The sequence below is a fragment of the Chiloscyllium punctatum genome, chromosome 20 (assembly GCF_047496795.1).
Source record: "Chiloscyllium punctatum isolate Juve2018m chromosome 20, sChiPun1.3, whole genome shotgun sequence".
Taxonomy (NCBI): domain Eukaryota; kingdom Metazoa; phylum Chordata; class Chondrichthyes; order Orectolobiformes; family Hemiscylliidae; genus Chiloscyllium; species Chiloscyllium punctatum.
The window spans coordinates 39,331,926-39,358,995 of NC_092758.1; the positions used below are offsets into that span (position 1 = coordinate 39,331,926).

Genomic DNA, 27,070 nt, shown 5'->3' on the forward strand with positions numbered 1-27,070 from the left:
TTTCTATGGTGCAAATATTGGTGATGGGCCTAATGTAGATGTTGAATTTTCAAAGCCACCTGAGGAAGAAGAGGCAGTATTATGTTTTCATGACGGTCAATGTGGGAAGTCCAGGACAGGTTATGGGCACTCATAGGAACTTCATGCTCTCAACCCCTGCTCCATTGATGTAAACGGGTGCATGTTCTCCTCCTTTCTTTCTGAAGTCAATGATTGGTTATTTTGTTTTACCAACATTGTGAGAGAAGTGGTCATCATTGCACCACATCACCAAGCCCTCTGTGTATTTTCTGTATTCTAACTCATTGTTGCTTGATATCCATCCTACCATTGTGGAGTCATTGGCAAACTTGTAGATGACATTCATCTGGAATTTGGCTACTCAGTCACAGGTGTACAGGGAGTACAGTATGGGGCAAAGAATGCATCCCTGACAGGTCCAAGTGTTGTATGTTTTCATGGAGGAGGCACAGTCATTGGTCTTCACTGATTGTGGTCTATGGGTCAGGAAGCTGAGGATCCAGTTGCAGAAGGTGGAGCAGAGACCTTAGCTTACCAGAAGCATGGATGAGCAAGTTTCTTTTCAATTTAATTAAAAATTTCTGAATTCAGTTTGAAGGAGACCTTCAAGGACAGCATTTGAACAAGCTGTAAATGTTGATATCCTATGTGCCACATTTAAATTAATTTTATCATTCCCTAGCAACCTTACCATCTTCTATGCCACTCCTCCCATTGGTCATATCCTCACCCTCATGGAAGCAATTATTCCCTTTTATTCTGCTCTTGTTTTCTGTGGCTGAGTTTGCTATCTGCCAACTACACTGCTACTGCTGCAACCAATCACATTTTCCAATCCATGCACCATGATCAGTGATCAAATAAATCTATTGTTAGACATAAGACCAAAAGACGTCAAAGCAGAAATAGGTCATTCAGTTCACTCTGGCATTCAATCAGATCATGGCTAATCTTTGGCCCATATCACTTAATACCTTTACTTAACAAACCTTTATCTATCTCAGATTTAAAATTAACAAATGAACCAGCATCCACTACTCTTTTTGGACATCTACCACCATGTGTGTGTCGAAGTGTTTCCCAACATCTCGCTTGAATGGTCTGACCTGAATTATCAGATGATACCCCTAGTTTTAGAATCCCGAACAAGTGGAAATTGTTTATCTATATCTACACTCCATCCCCCTTGAAAGACCAACAGCCCATTTGCTTTTCCCATTACCCTCCAAATTTGGATTTTTTTTTGTGTGAGATTCATTCTTAATGACTGATCAAAATAGTCCATGCAGCCAATTTAGAAAACTGCAAAAATCATTCAATGTAAAAATTGTTACTGAATGTAATCAAATGCTGCCTAGCACAATTTCTTTTATTTAAGACAGGTATGGATGAAGAATGCTTTGCAACCTAACCAATCTTACAGTTCATACCATTCATGAACCACATCAGCTATTCATTGCAATGTTCAGTGTATTTTTCAAAGTTTGGACACCCACTGTGAAGCATTACCTTATCATAATTTTAACATGAGCAGAGGTGATCAAAATTTACTGGCACGTCCACAAGTCTTTATAATGAAAGATACTTTGAACAGCCCATTAATACTAATGAATATGGGAGAGGAATTTAAGTACTATAACCATCACTTGAGAAGCAGTATTAGACAAATAATGATGCTAAAGGCAAATAAGTTCCCTTGCTTGCATCTTATGATGTAAGGTAGGCAGCTGCTGGATGCATTGTTTATAATTTTCCTTGGGTTCTGGAGAAGTAGCAAAGGATTGGAAAACTGCCAATGTGACACTCTTTTTCTAAAAAAAAGAGGGAGGGAGGCAAAAAGTAGGTAACAAAAGGATAACGAGCCTAGCATCAATTATTGGAAAAAAGTTGAAATTAATTATTAAGGAAGTAATAACAGCACATTTGGAAAATCAATCTAATCAAGCAGAGTCAGCATTGTGAAAGAGAAATGACATCTGATTATATTTTCTTTAAAAAAGGTTTTAAGTCTCAGCCAGAATGGATAAGAGGAGAACCAGCAGATTGACATCTTGTATTTGGACTTCTTGGAGGTATACAACAAGGTACCTCACAAAATGTTAAACTCAAGAGAAAACAGCCCATGGTATTGGATGTAGTATGAATAAAGAATTGGCTAATCGGCAAGAAATAGGGAATGGGGTTCTTTTTCAGGCTGGCGATCTGTAACCAATGGAGTTCTGGAGGGATCAGTGCTAGGATCACAACTATTTTCAATATACATAAATGACTTGAAGGAAAGAAACGAATGTACTGTAGCCAAAATTGCAGACGATGCAAAAATAGACAGAAAGGCAATTTGTGAAGGATATACCAAGGAGATTTCAATAGGTTAAGTAAGTGGCAAAAATTTGGCAAACGTAGTAACAATGTGGGAAAATGTGAGGTTGTTCATGTTAGATTGGACAATAAAATAGCATTATTTAAATGGACAAAAGCTGCAACACAATGGAACTCGGGGATATTTCTGCATGAAACACAAAGCAAATACACACATGCAGCAGGTAATCAGAAAGGCTGATGGAATGTTGGCCCTTACTTCAAGGATGTTAAAGTATAAGAGTAGGGATATCTTACTGTGCCCCTGCAAGGTACAGTTGATGGAGCACTTGTGATGCAGTGGTAGCATTCCCATCTCTAAGCGAGGTGGCCTAGGTTCATGTCCCATCTGCTTTAGAGGTGCATCATAAGACAATATGACATAGGTTCAGAATTAAGCCATTTGGTCTATTGAGTCTGCTCTGCCATTTGAACATGGCTGATACATTTCTAAATTCAATTCTCTTGCTTTCCCACTGTAAACTCTGATCCCCTTACAAACCAAGAACCTATCTAACTCAGTCTCAAGCACACTTAAAGACTCGGCCTCCACTGCCTTCTGTGACAAAGAGTTCGATAGATTCATTTCCTTCTTGCTGAGGAAATTGCTCCTCACCCCCGTTCGAAAGGGTCATCCCTTCACTCCAAGGCTGCATCCTAGTCTTTCCTACTAGTGGAAACATCTTCTCCATGCCCACTCTGCCTGCGCCTCTCAGTATTCTGTAAGTTTCAAGGAGAGTTCCCCTAATCCTTCTAAACTCCGAGGACAGACCCAAAGTCCACAGTTACTCTCATGTGACAAGCACTTCATCCCCAAGATCATTCTTGTAAAACCCCAATGGACTCCCTCTCACCACATCGTTCCTTAGATATGGGGCCCAAAATTACTCACAATATTCCAAATGTGGTCTAACCAGAGCCTTAAACAGGCTCAGCACAACATCTCTGCCCTTATATTGTAGCCCTCTTGAAATGAATAATGTTGCATTTGCCTTCCTGGCTGCCAGCTGAACCTATAGAGTCATAGAGATGTCCAGCACGGAAACAGACCCTTTGTTAATCTTAGCAGAATCCTGAACTAGGCCTCTCAAGTCCCTTTATGCTTCAGATTTCTTAGGTTCTTCCTAATTTAGAAAATAGTCTATGCCTCTTTTTCCTACCGATGTGCATACACTGTATTCAATCTGCCATTTCGTTGCCCACTCTCTTCACCTGTTCGAGTTCTTCCGCAGTCGCCCTGCTTCCTCAACATTACCTGTCCCCGACTTACCTTTGTGTCATCTCCAAACTTAGCAACAATGCCCTCAGTCACCATATCTCTAAAGAAGTTGATTAGAAAATACTGACAAGGTGCTGGTGAGACAGTTGAAACAGTTGTGAGCAGTTTTGGTCCCCTTTGGAGAAAGGCCTACTCCTTTTCCTATTTCTATGGTCTTATTGACTAAGACAGTCTCTCTATCATTGGAATACTTTCACAAGTGAATTTGGAGTTGATCATTAATAACATTATTGTAAGAAACTGGACTGTGAAACAAAGGGCCTGAAGGTCACCTTTTGTGGTTAATTAGCTGTCCAGTCAATTATTCACTGTCCAACGTTACAAGTTTAATACAGAACCAAACATATTGAGGACAAGAGTATAGCATATGTTCAAAGCAAGTTAGTCATTAAGAATTCAATGTTTAAAACTGTATTGATTCAATAATATAGAAAATTACAGTGCAGTATAGGCACTTGAGCCTTTAATCTTGTGCAAATCTGGAGCCCATCTAACCTACACTATTCCATTCTTATCCATATGCCTATCCAATGATCATTTAAATGCCCTTAAAGTTGACGAGTCGACTACTGTTGCAGGCAGGGCATTCCACGCCCCTATTACACAGTAATGTGCACCAAACTGAATATTAAAACAAATTTTATTTTTGATGGCACATTTTGCTTTCCTGAGGAACAAGATTAGAATGCAGCCAGTGATCTACATACCTCATCAGTCGATCGGAGGTGATCATAGTGAGCTTTTCATTAAAGCACAACTATCCAGGACTGATTGTACTGCTGCAATGATATTCTATAACACTAATAGAATCATTAAAGAAAAACAAAGCAATTAATGCCAAGTTGTAATAACGTGGATCTTGCATGATAAGTTTTCTTCAAAACAAAACATGATTTTTTTGCTCAACATGCAGTCACATTTATGCTGGGGAAACATGAAGATTGGGTGAATCCTCCATGAAAAACCTCCAATTGCAAGGGTGACCCCAGGTTTCTGATCATTGCTGAAGTATTGACCTCTCTTTGGCCCACAGTAGTGTTTCAATAAAACTCAACGTATGGTCAAGATTACAAGTTCATAAGATCATGGAATATATAAGCAGCAGTAAGCCATTCAGCCCACTGAGTCTGCTCTGCCATTCAATAAGGTCATGGCCTATTTAAAACACACATCTCCAATTTCCTACCTTCTCCCGAAAACCCTTCATTCCTTTACTGATTAAAAATCTATCTCGACCTTGAATATATATAACCACCTATTCTTGACCACCCTCAGTGGAAAACAGCTTTGCAGATTCACTACCTCAGAAGAAATTCCTCTTCACCTCCATCTTAAATGTGACCCCTTATTCTGAAATTATGCCCTCTGGTTCTGGACCCTCTCACAAAGGGAAAAAACCTCTCCACATATATTCTGCCAAGTCATACAAGAATCTCATTTTTACTCACCTTTACTTACGTGCTTTACAATCATCTGGACTCAATACTTAAGTTCAAAAACTTCAGATTTTAACCTTGACCCCATTTTATTTCCTTCTACATTGCAGGCTTTGGTTTTAAACTTTTTTTCCTCCTCATTTTGCTTTTGGATGGTCAGGTCTTTGACTTTTTTTTTTCTTTATTTTTCCCATTACCACTCCCTTTCACCTTGCACCACCAACATTTTTTCTATTATATAATCTCTCCACATTATTACAGACCTTGCTTTTTGTTCTTTCGCCCTTCACTTAACATAGAACAGAACATAGAACATTACAGCGCAGTACAGGCCCTTCGGCCCTCGATGTTGCGACTCCCTGTCATACTAATCTGAAGCCCATCCCACCTACACTATCCCATGTACGTCCATATGTCTGTCCAATGACGACTTAAATACACTTAAACTTGCCGAATCTACTACCGTTGCAGGCAAAGCATTCCATACCCTTACTACTCTCTTCAGTAAAGTGTGTTGCTGGAAAAGCGCAGCAGGTCTGGCAGCATCCAAGGAGCAGGAGAATTGACGTTTCGGGCATGAGCCCTTCTTCAGGAATTCCTGAAGAAGGGCTCATGCCCGTAACGTCGATTCTTCTGCTCCTTGCATGCTGCCTGACCTGCTGCGCTTTTCCAGCGACACATTTTTCAGCTCTGATCTCCAGCACCTGCAGTCCACTTTCTCCTACTCTCTGAGTAAAGAAACTACCTCTGACATCTGTCTTATACATATTTCCCCTCACTTTAAAGTTGTGTCCCCTCGTGTTTGCCGTCCCCATTTGCTTGATTACATTTCTAAGTACAGGTCGTTCTATTATAACCCACATTTTGTTAACACAAATTCGCTATAACATGTTTGATGAATTAGGGACACTGTTTCTAAAGTGCAAAATTTTAAACTGTGTATTGGTTATAATGCGATTCTGGCCCCATTAGTTTAAATGGTGCTACTATTACATGATTTTCTTATAACACGGGGTTGCACAATTAAACTATGCATTACAGCAGAACTGACTGTATCTTCAGTTAGAAGGCCATTGACCTGAAATGTTAATTCTATTTCTCGCTTCACTGATGTTGCCTAGCATGTATAGTATTTCTAGCATTTTCTGCTTTTGTTTTAGATCTCCTGCATCTACAGTTTTTCACAAATGGAAGGAACACAGTTTTCTTTCACTTCTCTGGCAACGGTTGTAAAACAATTCAGAGGAATAATAACTCCCTTATTATTTATAATATTAAATTCCTACAGAATGTATTATAAAATTATATTAAGCTCATTCCTTTATTAGCATTATAAAGTGAATAATGTTATGGTAAGGACATCTCAGGTAGAATTATTGGAATTGTTACTCATTTGAAAGTTTATTTATCCAAACAGACAAGTCTTACCAAGTCTCCGTACATCTCAAAATTAGGGAAGAACAATTGTTTCATTACTAAATAACAGTATGTTATGCAAGTATTACAGGTCATAAAGTAGACCTTGTGGGAGATACAACTGTTAATAATGATACATTCCTTATGCTACAGACATATTCGTGTGCTGACCTGTCATAACCAAGTGTGCAGGCTTGCATCAAGAACAATTCTTGATTCTCATGGCCCAAGGGAAAAGGGGAAGGAGAAATCTGTTAAATTGTGACAGCTGTTTTGGGTATGGTATGACAACAGGTGTTCAGGAATCTCAAAGGAATGATTGGCAACTCACAATTAATTCTAGGTAGAGGACTGAACAAGCACAAAATAGAGCATCCGTGGAACAAAGTCATATTTTCTACCAAACGGCAATGAGTAATAGGAAAAGTCATGAGAAACCTTCTGGACTATAAGCTGGTCGTTCATTCGAGAGACGTAAATGGTTAACCTTAGGGTCACCATGCCTCAGTGAGAGGAGAGGATTCAGAAGAAGGATCCTTCATGGTAACCTCAGCTGGTGACAGAATTTAAGCCTGTTGACATCACTCCAAAATGTCAAATCAGCCATTCAGCTAACTGAACTATTTAACTAACCCTCTAACAAATTTTCAATTTTATTTTGTAAACTACTGGTTAAATACTTTATTGTATTCATTGTTGCATGTGCTAAGTAAAGTCAAAACTATTACAAATATAGCAATGAGTAACTGAACATGGGGTTACACATCTGTAAAGAATGAAAATAAATAAATGTTTTCACAAATTGACATATATTCCATTGGATGCTTCATCTTTTATAGGTGATAGGTTTAACAAACAGATAAATCTGCCTTGACAAAATGGAACATATATGAAACAAATTATTTGATATAACAAACTGTTAAACAATTTCAGCATGAGTTACAAACAACTTTTACTTCATAGAAAAGCTGTACCACAGAATGAGAGTGGAAATTACAACTTTAAAGAATTTTGTTTTAGCTACAAAAGTGTATACATGACTAACATTTCCAGACTGCTTAAGATGGAAAAATAGATCTATGAAATTTGTAAGTTATATTAGCTATCACTTAAAGATTAAGAGAACATTTGAGTTAAACAAAGAGAAATAAAATATGAAATACTGTAAGCAGTCATGAAGACTGCTGCTGGTTGTTGGATTATTCTATGCTGCCAGGAATTTAAACATCATTTACGTCCATGGAAGAATTTGAAATACAACTAAACTGACTGAAGAAATAAAATAATAATGATTCAGTCAAAAATGTAAAGTGAAAATGGATGAGGTATTGAGTCAGTCTACTTATGCAGTTTACTGAGTATTCAATTTAAAGCACCACTGCATTTGTACAAGATTGCTTGGGCTTTGTAATAAACCACTCTGAAGTATAAGTGAGAAAACATAGAATCGACAAAGTAAGACTTATTTTATCAAAGATTTGGATCATAGCTGCTAGACTGAAATGTTTGGATTGGCAAACTAATGTGATACAAGAGGAATAAAGAGTATAGGAGCAGTTGCATGCATTATGTAGAAAATAATGAATTCAATATTCAATTGCTTAAAGACACATCAAAAGCAAATCATGCACTTGGACATAAAATAAAATGCAGGTCTATCACAGACAAAAATCCTTCCACACCTCAGTATAGCAAAACAGACATCATGAAACGTATCTTAAAATAGACTTTTGAAGACTGAAGAAACATTGCTGCTAATCCTTTTAGGTATTTAAAAATTAGTGCACAACTACAACCATGAAGGATACAACCTTACCACGTGGATCTTCTGGACAATCATGGCTCACATGACCTTTTCCAAGTCTGTAGTGTATGATATGGTGGGTGGGGATTGCTAGGGAAATAATGAATCAATGCTCAAATATTTTGCTTAAACTACACTGTACAGGCCCTGCCCTCAAAGCCGGATTGACTCTCAAGAAAAGTGGCTGGAAAATCATGAGATTTTAGATAGTTTGCTTACAATGGAAACTTCAGGCTTATTACAATACTTATTAATAATATATACACCAGATGCTACATTAATTCCAATGACATTGTAATGCATTGGTGACTTGCTACTACACAACAATCCTTTCATTTTCATAAATGCAGTCAAATCATCTTTACATCCATTAAATAGAGCACGATCATCAAACAACTACTTACAAAGGCTTACTCATACCCTGCATCTTTCTAGATACAAACAGCTATTAATCTCTTCAGCAGCAGTCTGCAACTGACAAATTACATACATATTTCTATGAAAAGTAACATCACAGTGACAATTACATATAATTCTGCTGTGGGTTGAATATAATTGCCTTCTGATCCATTTGTAACTTAATATGTCAGCAAACCAGCTTTAAATTGCTTCACCCACCGAACATTTCACTCAGAGTCATTGTTGATATGAAAGATACCTAACACAAGCTATATATGGCTTTCATACACTACCCCATCTGTTTTGTTTGTTTGTATCTTAGGTAAACTCTCTTCACTATGTTCAAGTCGACTGCTTCCTTGAGATAGTGTGTCAATGCTCTGTTTTTCTGATTGGGAATGTACTGAAACTTGAACTGCAATCTCTTGGCATTCCTCATGCACATAGGAGTCATCTGATTCACCTGCAGGTGAACTGCTGCGTTGTATTTCAGTACCAATAGTGTAAATATCCTCATTGCCCCTAACTACCTGTCCATCTTTATTTTCATTTGTTGCCTGTTCTGTATCTTCCATCCATACAGCTTCGATGATATCCTCTACAAATGCTCTGCAGTTCAAGATAAGAGGTGGTAGAGGAACACTACGAGCAAGTTCTTCAATGTACCTTGCAAACTCCATGGTCTTGAACTGAGTTACTTTGGCTAGTTCAAGCGTTTTTGCAGATGTAATAATAGGAATGCGTTTTGCAATTTCGAATGCCTTCTGCAATTTTTCTGCTCCTTCCATCTTAAAGAAATCGTTGATTGCTTTTTCAGTTTTCCTCAGATGACTGCTCATCATGCAGAGACGAGTGATGTTCAATATCATAACAATTGTGAAAGCAATGAGGCAAACGATCATATAATAAACACCCATGTCGCCAGTAGTGAAGACAACACGCAAGGTGACTGTATAATTTAAGGTTCCATGAGAATTTTTTGAGACACATGTGTAACGACCTCGATCGGCAAATGTAATTCTGGTGATATTTAGCTCTCCACTGTCTAAAATAAGCCATTTTGCATCTGTATAATAAAGAGGAGGAAATCAGAATTCATAGAGGTACACTTGTAGAAGGAATAGGACAATGACAGAAATAGTTTCACTCTACATTTTATAGACCTAGCAACAAGATTTAAATTTTCAACAATAATATTTAACAGTAAAAGAGAGTAATTATTGACAAATTCACTGAGAAATATATAAAGACTGCACTTGAGATACCAGCAATGATTCTGGCTGATAATGAAGGAGAGTTTGCCAATGATCATTCAGAAACATGAAGCAAATATGAACGTCATGGTTATTCATAACATAACTGGAAGTACTTTCAGGAAGACTCTGTGGAAGATATTTGCAACTCACAATGAAATAAAACATTTTCACTGATCAACCTGACGGCAAGATGACAACCAAAGAATGGCATTCCTGAAGAAGGGCTTATGCCCAAAACATTGATTCTCCTGCTCCTTGAATGCTGCCTGACCTGCTGCGCTTTTCCAGCAACACATTTTTCAGCAATGGGTAGTTCATGCAAAGAATTTATTCTACATTGTTGGAGGTTATAATTCAATTCAATTAATCCATGGCCAATGAATTGTTTTCTATTATGTGAGATAATCCTCCTGCTTTAAAATCAATGCAATTTTGCGCACTTTAAACGCTTTACAGGCAGGGGCACAAGCTGAGCTCTCACAAAATTCAGCCAAGTGCATTATATATAAAAAGAAAGGATCAAAGGGAATGGAAAAGTGCAACTAAGATATTAAATCATCATAGGAAGATGACAGCGTACAGGTATCCCATGCTGTCCGAAAGTAGAGCGTTCCTCCGAAACCTTTCATAAGCCAAAATGGCCTAAAGTGAAGAAGCATTAATTTATATGGGAAAAATTTTGTTTTTTATCATAAAAGCGAAAACCTTCTTCGGATTTCTTTCAGTTAGCGAAAACAGGTGCTAGTGTAGGTCTTTTGTAAAAGCGAAGTGTCATAAAGCGAACTTTTGAAAAGCGGGGGATACCTGTATCAGAAGAAGGGACAAAACAGGCACAAAGTCAGGATTAGTGGTGCTGGAAGAGCACAGCAGTTCAGGCAGCATCCAACGAGCTGCTCGTTGGATGCTGCCTGAACTGCTGTGCTCTTCCAGCACCACTAATCCAGTATTTGGTTTTCAGCATCTGCAGTCATTGTTTTTACCCAGGCACAAAGTCAGGTCAGTCAATGAAATAGCTGGATATTCAGACTACACCAGATGCAGCTTCTGGTCTGTTGGAGTTTTTTTTTAAACCAATGCTTCACAAAATAATCTTTCAGGTAAGTCTTCACCTGAAGTTGGGTTCATAATATTTCTTGAGTAAGAATGAGAAATTTGCCTTTAGCTTAGGAAACAAAGAAAATTATGAGGCGGCTAAAGTATTTTGGCTATTGAAACACTGGCTCTTATGGAGGCCGTGAATATGGAATTTGTCAAAACGTTAAACATGGATTTACTCAAGATAGTGTCGATAATTGTTCACTGTGGCACAATGTCTCCTCTTTATCCCGAAATAAGCTTTACATTTTCTTCAATTTTCCATTTATTGCTCATAGACCATGTTTCGAATCCCTTTTATGTTACTCATTAAAATGAAACAATTGTTTATATAGCATTTTTCACAACTAGACAGTTCTGTACAGCAATAAAGCACTTTCAAAGCGTAGGGCCAGCTGTATTGTAGGATGTATGACTATAGATATTTAACGTAGAAAGCTCTAACAAACACCTGAAATAGCACTTTAACCTTTTATCTGAAAGGGGAGACTTCTGGCAGTATATAACACCCTCAGTACTGCGCTGGACCATCAGCTTTTGTAGTCAGGTCTTAAATTTGAACCCACAAGCTTCTAACACAGTGATGTGAATGTTACCAATTTAATCTCAACAGACACAGAGTCTAACGCTCTCTTTGCCCCCATACTCCACCTTTCATTCTCTGCACTTTTTGTACTGTATTCAAAATATTATGCATCTGAAAATGTTCTAAGTTCCCAAATGTTTACCAAAGGATTATCCAATAATGTAAGCCTATAATATTATGCAATAACTCTTCCATGATTACATTTTGTCCCTTGATGCTTTCTGCAAAATATGAAAATATCTTTTCACTATTCACTGGCAGGAAATAAAAGTAAGCTATAATTTATTCTGCCAATCCAACATTTGTACAATACAAACGCCAGGCAAACAACATTTCCAAAAACAGAGAAGGAAATTATTGCTCGACATTCAATGACAATATTATCACTGAATCCCTCAATATCAACACTCTGGGGTCACCATTTACCTGAACTAAGAGACTTTGGTGTGCAGGTTCATAGCTCCTTGAAAGTGGAATCGCAGGTGGATAGGATAGTGAAGAAGGTGTTTGGTATGCTTTCCTTTATTGGTCAGAGTATTGAGTACAGGAGTTGGGAGGTCATGTTGTGGCTGTACAGGACATTGGTTAGGTCACTGTTGGAATATTGCGTGAAATTCTGGTCTCCAGAATTCTGGATAGATGTTGTGAAACTTGAAAGGGTTCAGAAAAGATTTACAAGGATGTTGCCAGGGTTGGAAGGACCTGAGCTACGGGGAGGGGCTGAACAGGCTGTGACTGTTTTCCCTGGAACGTCGGAAGCTGAGGGGTGACCTTATAGAGGTTTATAAAATCACGAGGGGCATGGATAGGATAAATTGACAAAGTTTTTTTCCCTGGGGTCAGGGAGTCCAGAACTAGAGGGCATAGGTTTAGGGTGAGAGGGGAAAGATATAAAAGAGACCTAAGGGGCAACCTTTTCACGCAGAGGGTGGTACGTATATGGAATGAGCTGCCAGAGGATGTGGTGGAGGCTGGTACAATTGCAACATTTAAGAAGCATTTAGATGGGTATATGAATAGGAAGTGTTTGGAGGAATATGGGCCGGGTGCTGGCAGGTGGGACTAGATTGGGTTGGGATATCTGGTCGGCATGGACAGGTTGGACCGAAGGGTCTGTTTCCATGCTGTACATCTCTAGGACTCTATGAGATGAGCCATCCAAATACCACTGAATATAACAGCAGGTCAGAAGCTTAGAATTCTGCAGAGAGTAATTCACCCCCCCTCCCCATTTCTCAAAAGCCTATCTACCATTTACAAGGCATGTAAGGAGTGTGATGGAATACTCTCCATTTGCCTGGATAGATGCAACTCCAATTACACTTAATAAGCTCAATTCATTTGGGACAAAGCAGCATATTAATTTAGCAGCCCATATGCCAACTTCAACATTCACATTGTGCTCCACTGATGCACAATGACAGCAAAGTACAAGCTACACTGCAGTTATTCACTAATGCTCCTCTGAAGCATCTTAAAAACATGTGACCTCTGCCACCTAAAAGCACAAGGGCAGATGTATGGAAATACTACCATCTGCAAGTTTCACTTCAAATCATACACCATCCTGACTTGAAAGTATATCATTATTCCTTCACTCTTCCTGGATCAAAATCCTTAAACTCACATCTGAAAATCACTGCTGCTACTCAAGGACAAGAACAGTTCAAGAAGGCAACCAATCATCACTATCTTCTCCAGCGCAATAAGGGGTGAGCAATAAATGTTGACCTAGCCAATCACATCCACATTCAATTCACAAAAGGCCTTCAGCCAATCTTGCCAGGCTTAATTCCAACTTAAAAGTTATTCAAAAAAGGATTTCCTAACTTGATTAGCACAGGTACAGCTTCACCAGTGGATGTAAAATTGTCTTGCAAAAACCAATACTGACTGTCTGTCTGAAACTGAAATTATATTACCATTCTAAAAACTGGCATCTACACTTTAAGGACAGAACTTATTTTAAGATATAATTTTTCAAATAATAGAAATTCTTAATGTTATCCAAATTGTACATTTTTAAAGTAAACATATGATGTCATCGGTTAAGAAAAATGCTCAATTATTTATAGCTGAGGGATTTAAACTTCACTTTACCTAGTTCTCCTGATTCCTCCAAAAGATCACCCTTCGAGTTGTACCATAGTACATTGCGCAACTGACTGTTGTTCACATTGCACTCAATCAATACACTGGTTCCTTCTTTCACTATTATGTCACGATGTGCTGGTAGGCTTGAAAGAAGACGTGATCCTGCATTTGTTGCCAAAATGGTCCTTTCTGTACTGTAATTTGTACCATTATATAATGTGCAAACAAGTGTACAGCAGTTGAAAATCAAACTTAGTGTTAAACCTGAGCGCTTCATGGAAAAGAATGAGATTTTCAGCATTTACACAATAGGCAAGTGTAAGTACGACTTAAATCTCAAGCAAATCCAATGCAATATAATTTAAGTTTCATGCGGAAACACAGCTTTCCAAAAAGAAGTTCATTAAGCTGTCCAGTTCTGTGATATTCATGTAGAGTCCTGATTAGGTTCTCACATGTTGGTCCAAGCTCAACAAAAATCTGGAATTATAAAAACAGAAATCCATGAACACAAATTCATGTACTTAAATTCATTAACAAGACAATCTTTTACAAATCACAACAAAATTATAAAGGACATTCACTGTAAAATTGTTTTCTGCTACAAATAATGATGGATAAATTTCTCACAAAGCAAGTTAAGAAAACCAAAAACGAGCTTTTAACAGTATTTGCTTTTATTGTGTTTTGCCTGTTTACAATTTTTTTTTAAAAGAGCAAATCACTACCAGATGCTTTAAGGACATTGTAAAGTAGCAGCTGCAGAAATATTAAACAAAACCATGAAGAAAAAGCAATTACAATTACGCAGCATTAGAGAGACTTATGATCTCAATAATACAAAAGTTCCAATAATAGTGACAGATTAGTATTTAACTGAAAATGATATCCTACAAAATTTTATTTCACACAACAACAGGAGTGGTATCAAAGGAATAAGGTTGTGGCTGTTGGAGGCTGAAGGAGTTCGTCAGAACAGTGTCCTGGGTTCAACCATCTTCAGCTGCATCCATGACACTCTCTCCATCACAAAGTCAAAAGTGGAACGTTCATTGATGGAAGTACACTATTCAGTTTCAATCACGATTCTTCAGACAATAAAGCAGTCCATGACAATATGTAATAATACCTGGACAACATTCAGGCTGTGCAGATAGATGGTTAGAAATATTTATGCCATACAAGTTTCAGGCTTTGACCTTTCATCATCATCCTGGGAGTTACGGTTTCCAGAAGCTTAACTTCAACCATCCATTCACTTAATGGGACTAAAACATGAAGCTGGATATTCTGTGGCAAGTGACTTACTAGCTGTCTTTCCCAAAGTCTGTCTAACATCTACAAGACACAAGTCATCAGTGTGACGCGTTACTCTCCAAACCCAGATGACGTAGCTCCAGTAACACTCAAAAAGCTCATTCAGCTTTAAGGAGAATGCAGCGTCCTTGATTGGTAGCCCAGCCAGCATTCAACTTAAAATATTCACTCCTTCCACTACTCAATTTGTATTAGTTAAAAGTTGTACTGCAGCAAAGTGCCAAACCCATGAACTCTTATCACTGATTATGATATGAGCCAGGAGGTGCATATTTATATTCAAGTCACACACAATCCTAACTCAGAATTATATCACTATTCCATCAATGTTGAGACGGTATTCTGAAATTTCCTTTTTAACAATAATGCCAGAAAGAATTTAACACATAGACTGCAACAGTTCAGGAAGGTAGCTCACCATGACCTTCTGAAAGATAATACAGTAAAATCACAATAAGCCAAATCTGGATAACCAGAAATTTCAGTGTGACAAAGTTGTCAGCTAATCATAAAGCCAGAATGGGAAATCCAATATGAAGATGCCTGAGATAGGCCAAAGTTCTTGACTACAGGTAATTATAGATTGGCTGTTCCTGGGCATATGACCATGCAAAATGATCAGAGCAGAGTTCGACCCGGCTAGAGCATGAAAACCCAGGCAAACCTTCAACAAAGGCTGCATGTCATGAAAATGTATGCACCAAAAGACAATTTTTAATATGTTGAAACAAGATTATTTTACTGCCCTTTTTTAGATTGTTCCTTAATGTTTAAAGGTGAATGCGTAATGTTGAAAAGCGAAGCAAAGGATGGTCAGTGCCAACATGGATAGCACCAAAAACCCTATCTGGATGCATCACAGCATGATATGGCAACTGCACTTCCCAGGACCACAAGAAACAACAGAGCTATGAAGACAGCCCAGTCCATCATGCAAACCAGCCTTCCATCCATTGACTCCATCTATATTTCCCGCTGCCTCAGGAAAGCAACTAACGTAATTAAAGACCCGTCCCAATCTGGTTATACTCTTTTCCGTCTGGCAAAAGATGGAAAATACACATACGAATAGATTCAAGAACTTCTGCCCTGCTATGAGACATTTGAATGGACCTCTCAAATGTTAATTCTGATCTCTCTTTCTGCACTTCTCTCCAGTTAAGATGACAGCAGAATAAGACTCTCTAACTGGAACTCCTCTGCTCTCCAGCTCCTTTTCCTCTTTCTGCAGCTTTTTTTCTACCCCACCTCCAACTCTTAATGTACCTTTGCTGGAGGGAATGGAGAATGGACTCAGAGACCAGCTGGTACGGGAGATGAGTCATGGTCAGACCAGGAGCAGAGCAATCACGGGCCAAGTCCTGGAAGCGAGTCAAGGGAGCACAGTGATTGCGGGCCGAGTCTCAGAATCAAGTCGCAGCTGGAGCGGGAGAAGAGCAATCACATGCCAAGTCCCGGAAGAAAGTCGTGGCTGAAGCCTGTAACAGCAGCTGTAAGCGTGCGTGGGCCGAATCCTGGAAACCAGTCCTGGGCTGGAGCCCAGAGCAGGGAGCAGGGCACACATAAGCTGAGCTGGGAGCCATGAGTCCTGAATGGAGGCCAGCACACGGAGGCAGCGAGGCTTTGTGTTCTGAAGCCTGGCATGCACGCACTCTGAAAAAAGGACTATAACTTGAGTACTTTAAAGATAGTTTTAATTCTCATTGTGGACTATTTAAACTCTGTATTCCCATGCTAGCCTTTTTTTTAACTATTTCAATTCTGTAACATCATTTAAAGTTAAGGGTGTAGATTTGCTCGCTGAGCTGTAGGTTTGATATCCAGACATTTCATTACCTGGCTAGGTAACATCATCAGTGGCGATCTCCAAGTGAAGCGAAGCTGTTGTCTCCTGCTTTCTATTTATATCTTTCTCCTGGATGGGGTTCCTGGGGTTTGTGGTGATGTAATTTCCTGTTCGTTTTCTGAGGGGTTGATAGATGGCATCTAGATTTACGTGTTTGTTTACGGCCTTGTGGTTGGAGTGCCAGGCCTCTAGGAATTCTCTGGCATGTCTTTGCTTAGCCAGGATAGATGTGTTGTCCCAGTCGAAATGGTGGTTTTATTCATCCGTGTGTAGGGCTACGAGGGAGAAAGGGTCGTGTCTTTTTGTGGCTAGCTGGTGTTCGTGTATCCTGGTGGCTAAATTTCTTTCTGTTTGTCCTACGTAGTGTTTGTGGCAGTCCTTGCATGGAATGTTGTAGATGACGTTGGTTTTGTCCATGGGTCTTTTAAGTTTGTTAGTTTTTGTTTGAGCGTGTTGGTCGGTTTGTGTGCTACTAGGATTCTGGAGGGGTCTTAGTAGTCTGGCTGTCATTTCTGAAACTTCTTTGATGTATGGTAAGGTGGTTAGGGTTTCTGGCTGTGTTTAGTCTGCTTGTCGTGGTTTGTTCTTGAGGAATCTGCGCACTGTATTTTTTGAGTATCCATTTTTCTTGAATACGTCGTATAGGTGGTTCTCCTCTGTTTTCCAAAGTTCGTCTGTGCTGCAGTGTGTGGTGGATCGTTGGAATAGTGTTTTGATACAGCTTTGTTTGTGTGTGTTGGGATGGTTGCTGGTTAAGTATTTGGTCAGTGTTTGTCGTTTGTAGTTCTCCATTGTCCTTTCTTTCGACTGTGATGTCCAGAAATGCAAGTTTGTTGTCGGTTTCTTCCTCCTTGGTGAACTTTATGCCTGTGAGGGTGTTGTTGATTATGTTAAATGTCTCTTCTATCTTGTTTTGTTTTGTGATGACATAGGTGTCATCTACGTAGTGGACCCAGATTTTTGGTTTGATGGTTGGTAGGGCTGTTTGTTCTAGTCTTTGCATTACTGCTTCTGCTATGAATCCTGATAGTGGAGATCCCATGGGTGTGCCGTTGTTTCAGAAATGACAGCCAGACTACTAAGACCATTGTTGTGGTTCTGTTCGCCGAGCTGGGAATTTGTGTTGCAGACGTTTCGTCCCCTGTCTAGGTGACATCCTCAGTGCTTGGGAGCCTCCTGTGAAGCGCTTCTGTGATGTTTCCTCCGGCATTTATAGTGATTTATATCTGCCGCTTCCGGTGGTCAGTTCCAGCTGTCCGCTGCAGTGGCAGGTATATTGGGTCCAGGTCGATGTGCTTATTGATTGAATCTGTGGATGAATGCCATGCCTCTAGGAATTCCCTGGCTGTTCTCTACTTTCTGAATTCCTAGAGGCATGGCATTCATCCACAGATTCAATCAATAAGCACATCGACCTGGACCCAATATACCGGCCACTGCAGCGGACAGCTGGAACTGACAACCGGAAGAAATCCCAAGCACTGAGGATGTTGCCTAGACAGGGGACGAAACGCCTGCAACACAAATTCCCAGCTCAGAGAACAGAACCACAACAATGAGCACCCGAGCTACAAATCTTCTCACAAACTTTGAACTACTAAGACCGCTCAGAATCCTAGTTGCACACAAATCCACCAACACTCTCAAACAAAAACTAACAAACTTAAAAGACCCAGAACAACCCATGGACAAAACCAATGTCATCGACAAAATTCCATGCAAGGACTGCCACAAACACTACGTAGGACAAACAGTAAGAAAGTTAGCCACCAGGATACACGAACACCAGCTAGCCACAAAAAGACATGATCCCCTCTCCCTTGTAGCCCTACACACGGATGAAAAAAACCACCATTTCGACTGGGACAACACATCTATCCTGGGACAGGCTAAGCAAAGAAATGCCAGAGAATTCCTAGAGGCCTGGCACTCCAACCACAAGGCCATAAACAAACACGTAGATCTAGATGCCATCTATCAACCCCTCAGAAAACGAACAGGAAATTACATCACCACAAACCCCAGGAACCCCATCCAAGAGAAAGATATAAATAGAAAGCAGGAGACAACAGCTTCGCTTCACTTGGAGGTCGCCACTGATGATGTTACCTAGCCAGGTAATGAAACGTCTGCATATCAAAACTACAGCTCAGCGAGCAAACCTACACCCTAAACCTCAACCTGAGCTACAAGCCTTCACAAACCTTGCAAAAATCATTTAAAGTATTTGTACCTAGGTACCCTGTAACTAAGATGGCGCTGAAAGGTGACATTACAAACTTTTCCCTGCACTCATTCAAGTGAACATGACAATAAAGGGTACTCTATTCGATTGTGCATCTGTATTCTGCACTCTGTTCTGCTACTCTGGTGCAATTTGTATAGTACGATCTGCCTGTACAACACTCAAAAGAACACTTTTCACTGTATCTTGGTACATGTAACAACAATAAATCAATCAAATGAGTTGCCTGAGTAAAAAGTCACTCGAGAAACTTGTCACATAATACTTTTCAGTGCAGAACTGAGGGAGTGCTGCACTGCTGAAGTCATTGTCTTTTACTTAAGACATTAAGCAAAGTTAATGGCACTAATTTGAGCAAGAACTGATGAATTCGGTTTTGATCAAGATTTATTCTTCAACTGATGTTACTGGAAGATATTATCCGATCATTAAGTCCTGACTTTGTGGGACATTGCAGCGTGCAACTGCCTGTTGCAGTTAAGTAGTTGTAAACAACATCAGGGCATCTTGTGTTTGCAAAAGATCCTCACTAAATGTCAGATTTCTTTTCTTAACCTTCTATAACAATCGGTGAAATTCAAAATTCAGATTTGGTGGGACTTTTAAGTTGATGTTACGTTATATTATGTCTCTCATTAAATGAATCAAGTAAGATTGATTCCTTAACAACATATATACTGAAGAGAAAAATTAACCATTTAGATATATCAGTGTAATCCCAGCAAAATAATAACTATATTCAATGGACAGATTTTATTTTCAGCCAAATTATTTCAACTTCCTGTATTAATCATCTTTAAGTGGAACTTTGGATATTCAAAGTAATGAATACATATACCTCAAAACCGCCATTTTAATTTTAAACAGGAAAGGCTTACTTAGCCAAAATGTTGTTAAAAAGCTGATTTGATTAGTCCAGCAAACATAAAACCGTTGGAATAACAAACGCTCATTGTAAATCACACTAACAATCATGCAATCAAATATATTTAACAATAAAAGGACAAATCCTCAAATTAGCTTAATACAAATTACTGGAACTAAAAGCCTGATATTAAGTAAAAACGATTTATGAACTGAAGTTTCCGTGGGCAATTTCAGATATTGGTAACGGTATTAAAATAGGAAGAAAGGAATTCCACAACTCTGGCGATGAAACACGTTTACTCTATCTTACTTATTAGCGATTAATTACATTATAGTACATCCAGCTAACCGAAAAGTAAGATGAATTTGTCAATCGTCTTCAGCTTTCTGCCAACTGACCTTCGCTTCCTTTGTTTTTCTTCTTGCTGGAGTCCAACAACTGACACATGCGCACTGAACCCCGCTGGGAATCCTACCCCTCCCCCGCCAATAGATGGCGGTGTTTAGGGAGTAACTGCAGAGCATGCGCAACGAACAGTGGCTAATCAAATAAATGCGACATGTTATGGATTTGAAGTAAAAACAGAAAGTGCTGGAAAAACTCAGCAGTTCTGGCACCAGCTGACAGAGTTATATTTCACATCCGTTAATGTCTTGGGAAGCAGCTGCCTTCAAATGTCTATATTCCTCTACGGGAGATGCTATAAAAGACTTAACCATGGATTTTCTTTTAGTAACGAAGTGCAGCTATTGCTCGACATTTGAATGTAAACCTGTCTGCAGTGTGCACCTATTCCTGTAATCTCGGATTTAAAACAGTATCTGTATTGTATTTAGTTCACAATCCCTTTTCTCCTGGAAAGACTGAAAGTTATGCGCATGCCTAAACAAGGGCTAACAGATTTGGCGCGTGCGCATCAAGGCCCCGCCCCCCGACCCTAATCTCAAACGCGGTCGGCTGACACCATTTACCGCTTCCGGGGTGAAAGGTGAGTGACGTGGCGAGACAAATTGAGGTCGGGAAGTGGCAGGTGAGAGAGGGAGGTGGATTCGGGCTGTTAATGTGGCTATTAGTCTCCGGCCACTCGGTTAGGTCTCTGAGGTTTTAGGTGTAGGGTTTGGAGGGAATAGAGACCAGCAAATGCCGGTAGTGTCTGCCAACCATTCTGAGCTGCCAGGGTAGCAATCTAGTGTCAGTGGATATATTTAAACTGTGACTTTCTCATTTTGAATTCAACGTCATATTTAAAGGTGCGACTTTAGATTAGATTAGTTTCCCTACAGTGTGGAAACTTGTCTGCTTTCTCTTAATTAGACAATGAAACAGTACATCACAGGTATGGGCACTTCGGTCCACGATGTTGTGCCGAACATGACGCCACATTGCAATAATCTCTTCTGCCTGCCCTTGATCCATGTCCCTCCACACCTTGTATATTCACGCGCTTATCTCAAAGTCTCTTAAACGCCCCTATCTACCTGCCTCCTCTCTGCCACCACTGGCAGCGTGTTCCAGACTCCTACCACTCTGGGTTTTTAAAAAAAATCTTACCTCTCGCATCTCCTTTTGAACTTTCCCCCTCTCGCCTTAAATGCAAGCTCCCTAATGTTAGATTTGGAGGTGCTGGTGTTGGACTGGGGTGAGCAAAATTAAAAATTACACAACACCAGGTTTATAGACCAACAGGTTTATTTGGACGCACTAGCTTCTGGAGTTCTACTCCATCATCAACAGATGGTTGTGGAGGAGCAGTGCTCTGAAAGTTGGTGCATCTGGAAAAAAAACCTGTTGGACTAGGGTGGTGTGATTTTTTACTTTGTCCCAAACTTGAGATATTTCAATTCTGTGGAAAGAGATTCTGACCATCAACTCTTTTTTTTTTGGCATCTCCTAATTCTATCGACTTCTATCAAGTCTCCCTCAGCCTCTGCTATTCCAGAGAAAACAACCAAGGTTTTTCTAACCTCCAGCTTTTACCCTCTAATCCAGACAGCATCCTGATAAATCCTTTCTGCACCCTCTCCAAAGCCTCCACATCCTTCCTGTAATGTGGTAACCAGAATTGAATGCAATATGCTGGTGGCCTGACTGAAGTCTTTTACAAAGATGCAACATGCCAACCTGACTCTTGTAGGCAAATGGGAGGACTGTAGATGCTGGCGATTAGAGTCGCGAGTGTGGCACTGGAAAAGCACGGCAAGTCAGACAGTATCCAAGGAGTAGGAAAATCGACATGTTGGGCAAAAGCATCCCTGATGAAGGGCTTTTGCCCGAAACGTCAATTTTGCTGCTTGGATGCTGCCTGACCTGCTGTGCTTTTCTAGCACCACACTCTCGAACCTGACTCTTGTACTCGATTCCCTGTTTTTATATGTAAAAGTTACTATTTTAACTGTTTATTTTGAACACGTACTCTACAGTTTTCTCTGTTCTCTTGAAATGTCAAAATTGTTTGACAGACTTCTGTTTTATCCAAGATTTCTCCCCCATTTAACTTGACTCATCTTTCTAACACTGGTTTTCAGACCTTTTATTAGTTTAGGATATTCTACGATAGGTCTCATGCTCAGTTTGCTGTAGAGTACTGCCTTTGCTGTCTAGGAGTCCACCACATGAACTAAATGTCTGAGCTAGCGAAGCTAAGCTCTGAAGAGCATGCTGTTGGTGTAGGTATATAGTGCATCACAAGACCTTGGTATTTAGTTTGTTCTATCTCATGATGATGCAAGTAGATCTCCAACTGCAATGATAATGCTTCAAGTTGCATTATGTGACATTGGTATATTTTGGTCAAGTTGCACTCCCTTAAGGAAGTGTTGTAAAAAACCACTGCCAAGTAGACTTTGATCTTCTGAGACAGAATCATACTCCTTCTAAAGTATGTGAGTGAGTCTGCCAAATAATCTTGTTTTTGTAAGGTGACGATTGATTTTAACACCCAGTTAATGGTATTGGATAAGAAACTCTTAAGATAGCAAAACTTCAGTAATGTTGAAGTGACTGAGGTTTTTGAATACATGGCCAGAAGTGGGTTGGTACATGATCTGAAATGAACAAATTATGCTGAATATCTTTGAATGACAGCCATATCATATACCAATTTCCACAGTCTTTCATAGTGGGCAGCACGGTGTCACAGTGGTTAGCACTGCTGCCTCACAGCGCCAGAGACCCGGGTTCAATTCCCGCCTCAGGCGACTAACTGTGTGGAGTTTGCACATTCTCCCCGTGTCTGCGTGGGCTTCGTCCGGGTGCTCCAGTTTCCTCCCACAGTCCAAAAATGTGCGGGTTAGGTGAATTGGCCACGCTAAATTGCCCGTAGTGTTAGATGTAGGGGTAAATGTAGGGGAAGGGGTATGGGTGGGTGCGCTTCGGCGGGTCGGTGTGGACTTGTTGGGCCGAAGGGCCTGTTTCCACACTGTAAGTAATCTAATCTAATTTATGATCAAACTTCAGTTAATGAACACCATATAGAGATTTTTATTATATTTGTCCCTGAATCTGATGTGCTGCAACAAACACTTCTATTGTTTCTTAGCCTACACAGAGCCAAAGAGATGTACATCATGGAAGCAGACCCTTCGATCCAGATATCCCAACCCAATCTAGTCCCACCTGCTAGCACCTGGCCCATGTCCCTCCAAACACTTCCTATTCATATATCCATCCAAATGCCTCTTAAATGTTGCAATTGTACCAGCCTGCTCCACTTCCTGTGGCAGCTCATTCCATACACGTGCCACCCTCTGCGTGAAAATGTTGCCCCTTAGGTCTTTTTTATATCTTTCCCCTCTCACCTTAAACCTATGCCCTCTAGTTCTGGACTCCCTGACCCCTGACTATTTATCCTATCTATGCCCCTCATAATTTTGTAAGCCTCTATAAGGTCACCCCTCAGCCTCCGACTCTGCAGGGAAAACAGACCCAGCCTGTTCAACCTCTCTCTATAGCTCAAATCCTCCAACCCTGGCAACATCCTTGTAAATCTTTTCTGAACCCTTTCAAGTTTCACAACATCTTTCTGATAGGAAGGAGACCAGAATTGCACACTGTATTCCAACAGTGGCCTAACCAATGTCCTGTACAGCTGCAACATGACCTCCCAATTCCTGTACTCAATACTCTGACCAATAAAGGAAAGCATACCAAACGCCTTCTTTACTATCCTATCTACCTGCGACTCCACTTTCAAGGAGCTATGAACCTGCACTCCAAGGTCTCTTTGTTCAGCAACACTCCCTAGGACCTTGCCATTAAGTGTATAAGTCCTGCTGAGATTTGCTTTCCCAAAATGCAGCACCTCGCATTTATCTGAATTAAACTCCATCTGCCACTTCTCAGCCCATTGGCCCATCTGGTCCAGATCCTGTTGTAATCTGAGGTAACCCTCTTCGCTGTTCACGACACCTCCAATTTTGGTGTCATCTGTAAACTTACTAACTGTACCTCTTATTCTTGCATCCAAATCATCTATGTAAATAACAAAAAGTAGAGGACCCAGCACCGATCCTTGTGGCACTCCACTGGTCACAGGCCTCCAGTCTGAAAAACAACCCTCCACCACCACCCTCTGTCTTCAACCTTTGAGCCAGTTTGGTGTCCAAATGGCTAGTTCTCCCTGTATTCCGTGTGATCTAACCTTGCTAATCAGTCTTCCATGAGGAATCTTGTTAAATGCCTTACTGAAGTCCATATCGATCACATCTACTGCTCTGCCCTCATCAATCCTTTGTTACTACTTCAAAAAACTCAATCAAGTTTGTGAGACATGATTGCCCACGCACAAAGCTATGTTGACTATCCTTAATCAGTCCTTGCCTTTCCAAATACATGTACATCCTGTCCCTCAGGATTCCCTCCAACAACTTGCCCACCACTGAGGTCAGACTCACCGGTCTATAGTTCCCTGGCTTGTCTTTACTGCCCTTCTTAAACAGTGGCACCACGTTTGCCAACCTCCAGTCTTCCAGCACTTCACCTGTGACTATCGATGATACAAATATCTCAGCAAAAGGCCCGCAATCACTTCTCTGGCTTCCCACAGAGTTCTCGGGTACACCTGATCAGGTCCTGGGGATTTATCCACTTTTACCCGTTTCAAGACATCCAGCACTTCCTCCTCTGTAATCTGGACGTTTTGAAAGATGTCACCATCTATTTCCCTTCAGTCTATATCTTACACATCCTTTTCCACAGTAAATACTGATGCAAAATATTCGTTTAGTATCTCCTCTATTTTCTGTAGCTCTGCACAAAGGCTGCCTTGCTGATATTTGAGGGGCCCTATTCTCTCCCTAGTTACCGTTTTGTCGTTACTGTATTTGTAAAAACCCAGAGTCCAGACTATAATCTATAACTCCGCTCCATAACAACAAAAGGTGCAAAGACTTGGAATATCACTTCTAAAAGCAGGAAAATTTCTTGTAAGAGTTATTCTTAATCAGATTAATCTTAATCTCATAAATATGTAGCCTTTGCCCTTATCTGATATTTTAAAAAATCATCACTGGCTAGACCAACATTATTGTCCATCCCTAATGCCTAGTGCTTTTGCTTAATCTTGGTAAGCATTTTTTCCAAGAATAAAATGGTTTAAGGGAGTGAAATTAATTGCTTCTGCAATTATCTGGGTTATGTTACAGAAGTTTAAAAGAATGTCTTGAATTTCACAACCTTAGGATGTTCTGAAGCACTTTACAACCAATTTGTTCATAACAAAGTTGTGACTGTGCTGGTTTAGGAAACTCAACAACCAGTTTATAAACAACAATGTCCCATTAAATAAACATCATAATGAGCAGTGCATGTTAGTGATGTTTGGCCAGGGCCAATGTTTCCTTGTACGATCCGTGTATATGGCCAGGTTATGATCTGGAATGTGATGTGCATTAGAATAAGCTTACCAACCAGTTCCTCGGGAGGAATTTTCAGCCTATTGTAAGCTATGATGTTTAAAATCAAAACTGCCTATGGGTAAAATATAGTGCTTAAGCATTTGTAACCTGCTCAGTAAACAAAGAAAATTTAGAGGGAACTTTGGCCAGAACCCCAGGGATAATTCACCTGGTCATACATGTTTTGCCACAAGATTCTTTCTGTCCAAGAACACAAATGAACTTGATATAATTTCTCATCTTACATGACAACTTAATAGTCTCGCAAAGAAATGCTACAATGTTTATGTCTGCCTAGATTATGTACTCGTTATTTGATTTGAACTTAAATTCTCAGCTGCCTTAATTCAAGTACTACTGAATGAGCCTTAACTGATAGCTCCGTCAAACTATTTGGGGTGCATCTTTGGAGACCCGTAAATAATGAAGCTCAAGTGGACTCTGTAAAGCCCGAAATGTGATACACTTAGAATTCCTCAAACACTTGAATGCTCCTATTTGAAATAGCTGTGATTGGGTTTTAGGTTATTTGGGAATAGATAACAAATTCTTTGAAAGGAGATGGAAATTTCTATGAGAAATAAACTTCATGCTGAACAGAAACCAATGGAGTAGAACACAAACCCAGAAAATAGAAATCATATAGCAATTGAAATTTTAAAAATGCTGAAAACTTTCCTTTAAAACAGAGTGTAATTATTCATGTTAGGAAGCATCTGTGCCAAGAAAATTAGTTAACTTTTTAGGTTAGTTACCTTTCATGATGCAAAACATCCACCTGAACCGTTACATGAACTTTATCCTTTACATAAAGTGCTCCTACTTTCAAATCCTTTATCTGATTTTTTTCCTTCAACTATCTAGCAACCTAGTCACTGCTTGAGTCATTTACTCCAGTCATCCATTTTCCCATTCCGCAATTTTCCAAACTTCTGTCTCAGTTCATTTGTTACTGAAAGCAGTTGTTACCTTAACTTAGATGTTTCAAACTACTTTTGACTGGTATTCTGCATTCTACCTTCTGTGAACTTAAAACCATCCGGTAGTGGTATTTTAAATAATACCAGGTCCTATTTTCCTAATCACCCATGGTTGCTAATATTATAATCATTTTTTTCAAATCCCTACATGGATCAGACAGAAGGGAAGTTAACAT

At 39.8% G+C, this 27,070-nt stretch overlaps 2 protein-coding genes across 3 annotated transcripts in view; one reads left to right on the forward strand and one right to left on the reverse strand.

The window, feature by feature from the left end:
* Window positions 1-6,467: 6,467 nt before the first annotated feature.
* On the reverse strand, window positions 6,468-20,574 carry LOC140492056 (microfibril-associated glycoprotein 3-like). 2 transcript variants are annotated; one of them, XM_072590720.1, is made up of 3 exons: window positions 20,419-20,574; window positions 13,751-14,224; window positions 6,468-9,779 (listed from the first exon to the last, which is right to left on the reverse strand). In XM_072590720.1, the coding sequence occupies exons 2-3, from the start codon at window positions 14,043-14,045 to the stop codon at window positions 8,983-8,985; spliced, it is 1,092 nt and encodes a 363-aa protein (XP_072446821.1). In that variant the 5' UTR covers window positions 14,046-14,224; window positions 20,419-20,574; the 3' UTR covers window positions 6,468-8,982. The 2 variants fall into 2 exon arrangements, with proteins under 2 accessions (XP_072446821.1, XP_072446822.1); XM_072590721.1 differs by having other exon boundaries at window positions 20,369-20,486.
* Window positions 20,575-20,813: 239 nt separating this feature from the next.
* LOC140492055 (protein FAM114A2-like) overlaps window positions 20,814-27,070 on the forward strand; it is a 38,410-nt gene continuing 32,153 nt past the window's right edge. The window contains 3 exon segments of the mRNA XM_072590719.1: window positions 20,814-20,911; window positions 20,914-20,943; window positions 20,946-21,008. Of these exon segments, the coding sequence (XP_072446820.1) occupies window positions 20,893-20,911; window positions 20,914-20,943; window positions 20,946-21,008 (112 nt within the window). The 5' untranslated portion in view covers window positions 20,814-20,892.

Coding starts and splice junctions, on each gene's coding strand:
- LOC140492056 (XM_072590720.1), bottom strand. CDS start 14,045: ATGCTGAAAATCTCATTCTTTTCCATGAAGCGCTCAGGTTTAACACTA. Junction 9,780..13,750: donor GGAGGAATCAGGAGAACTAG/GTAAAGTGAAGT, acceptor TTTATTATACAG/ATGCAAAATGGCTTATTTTA.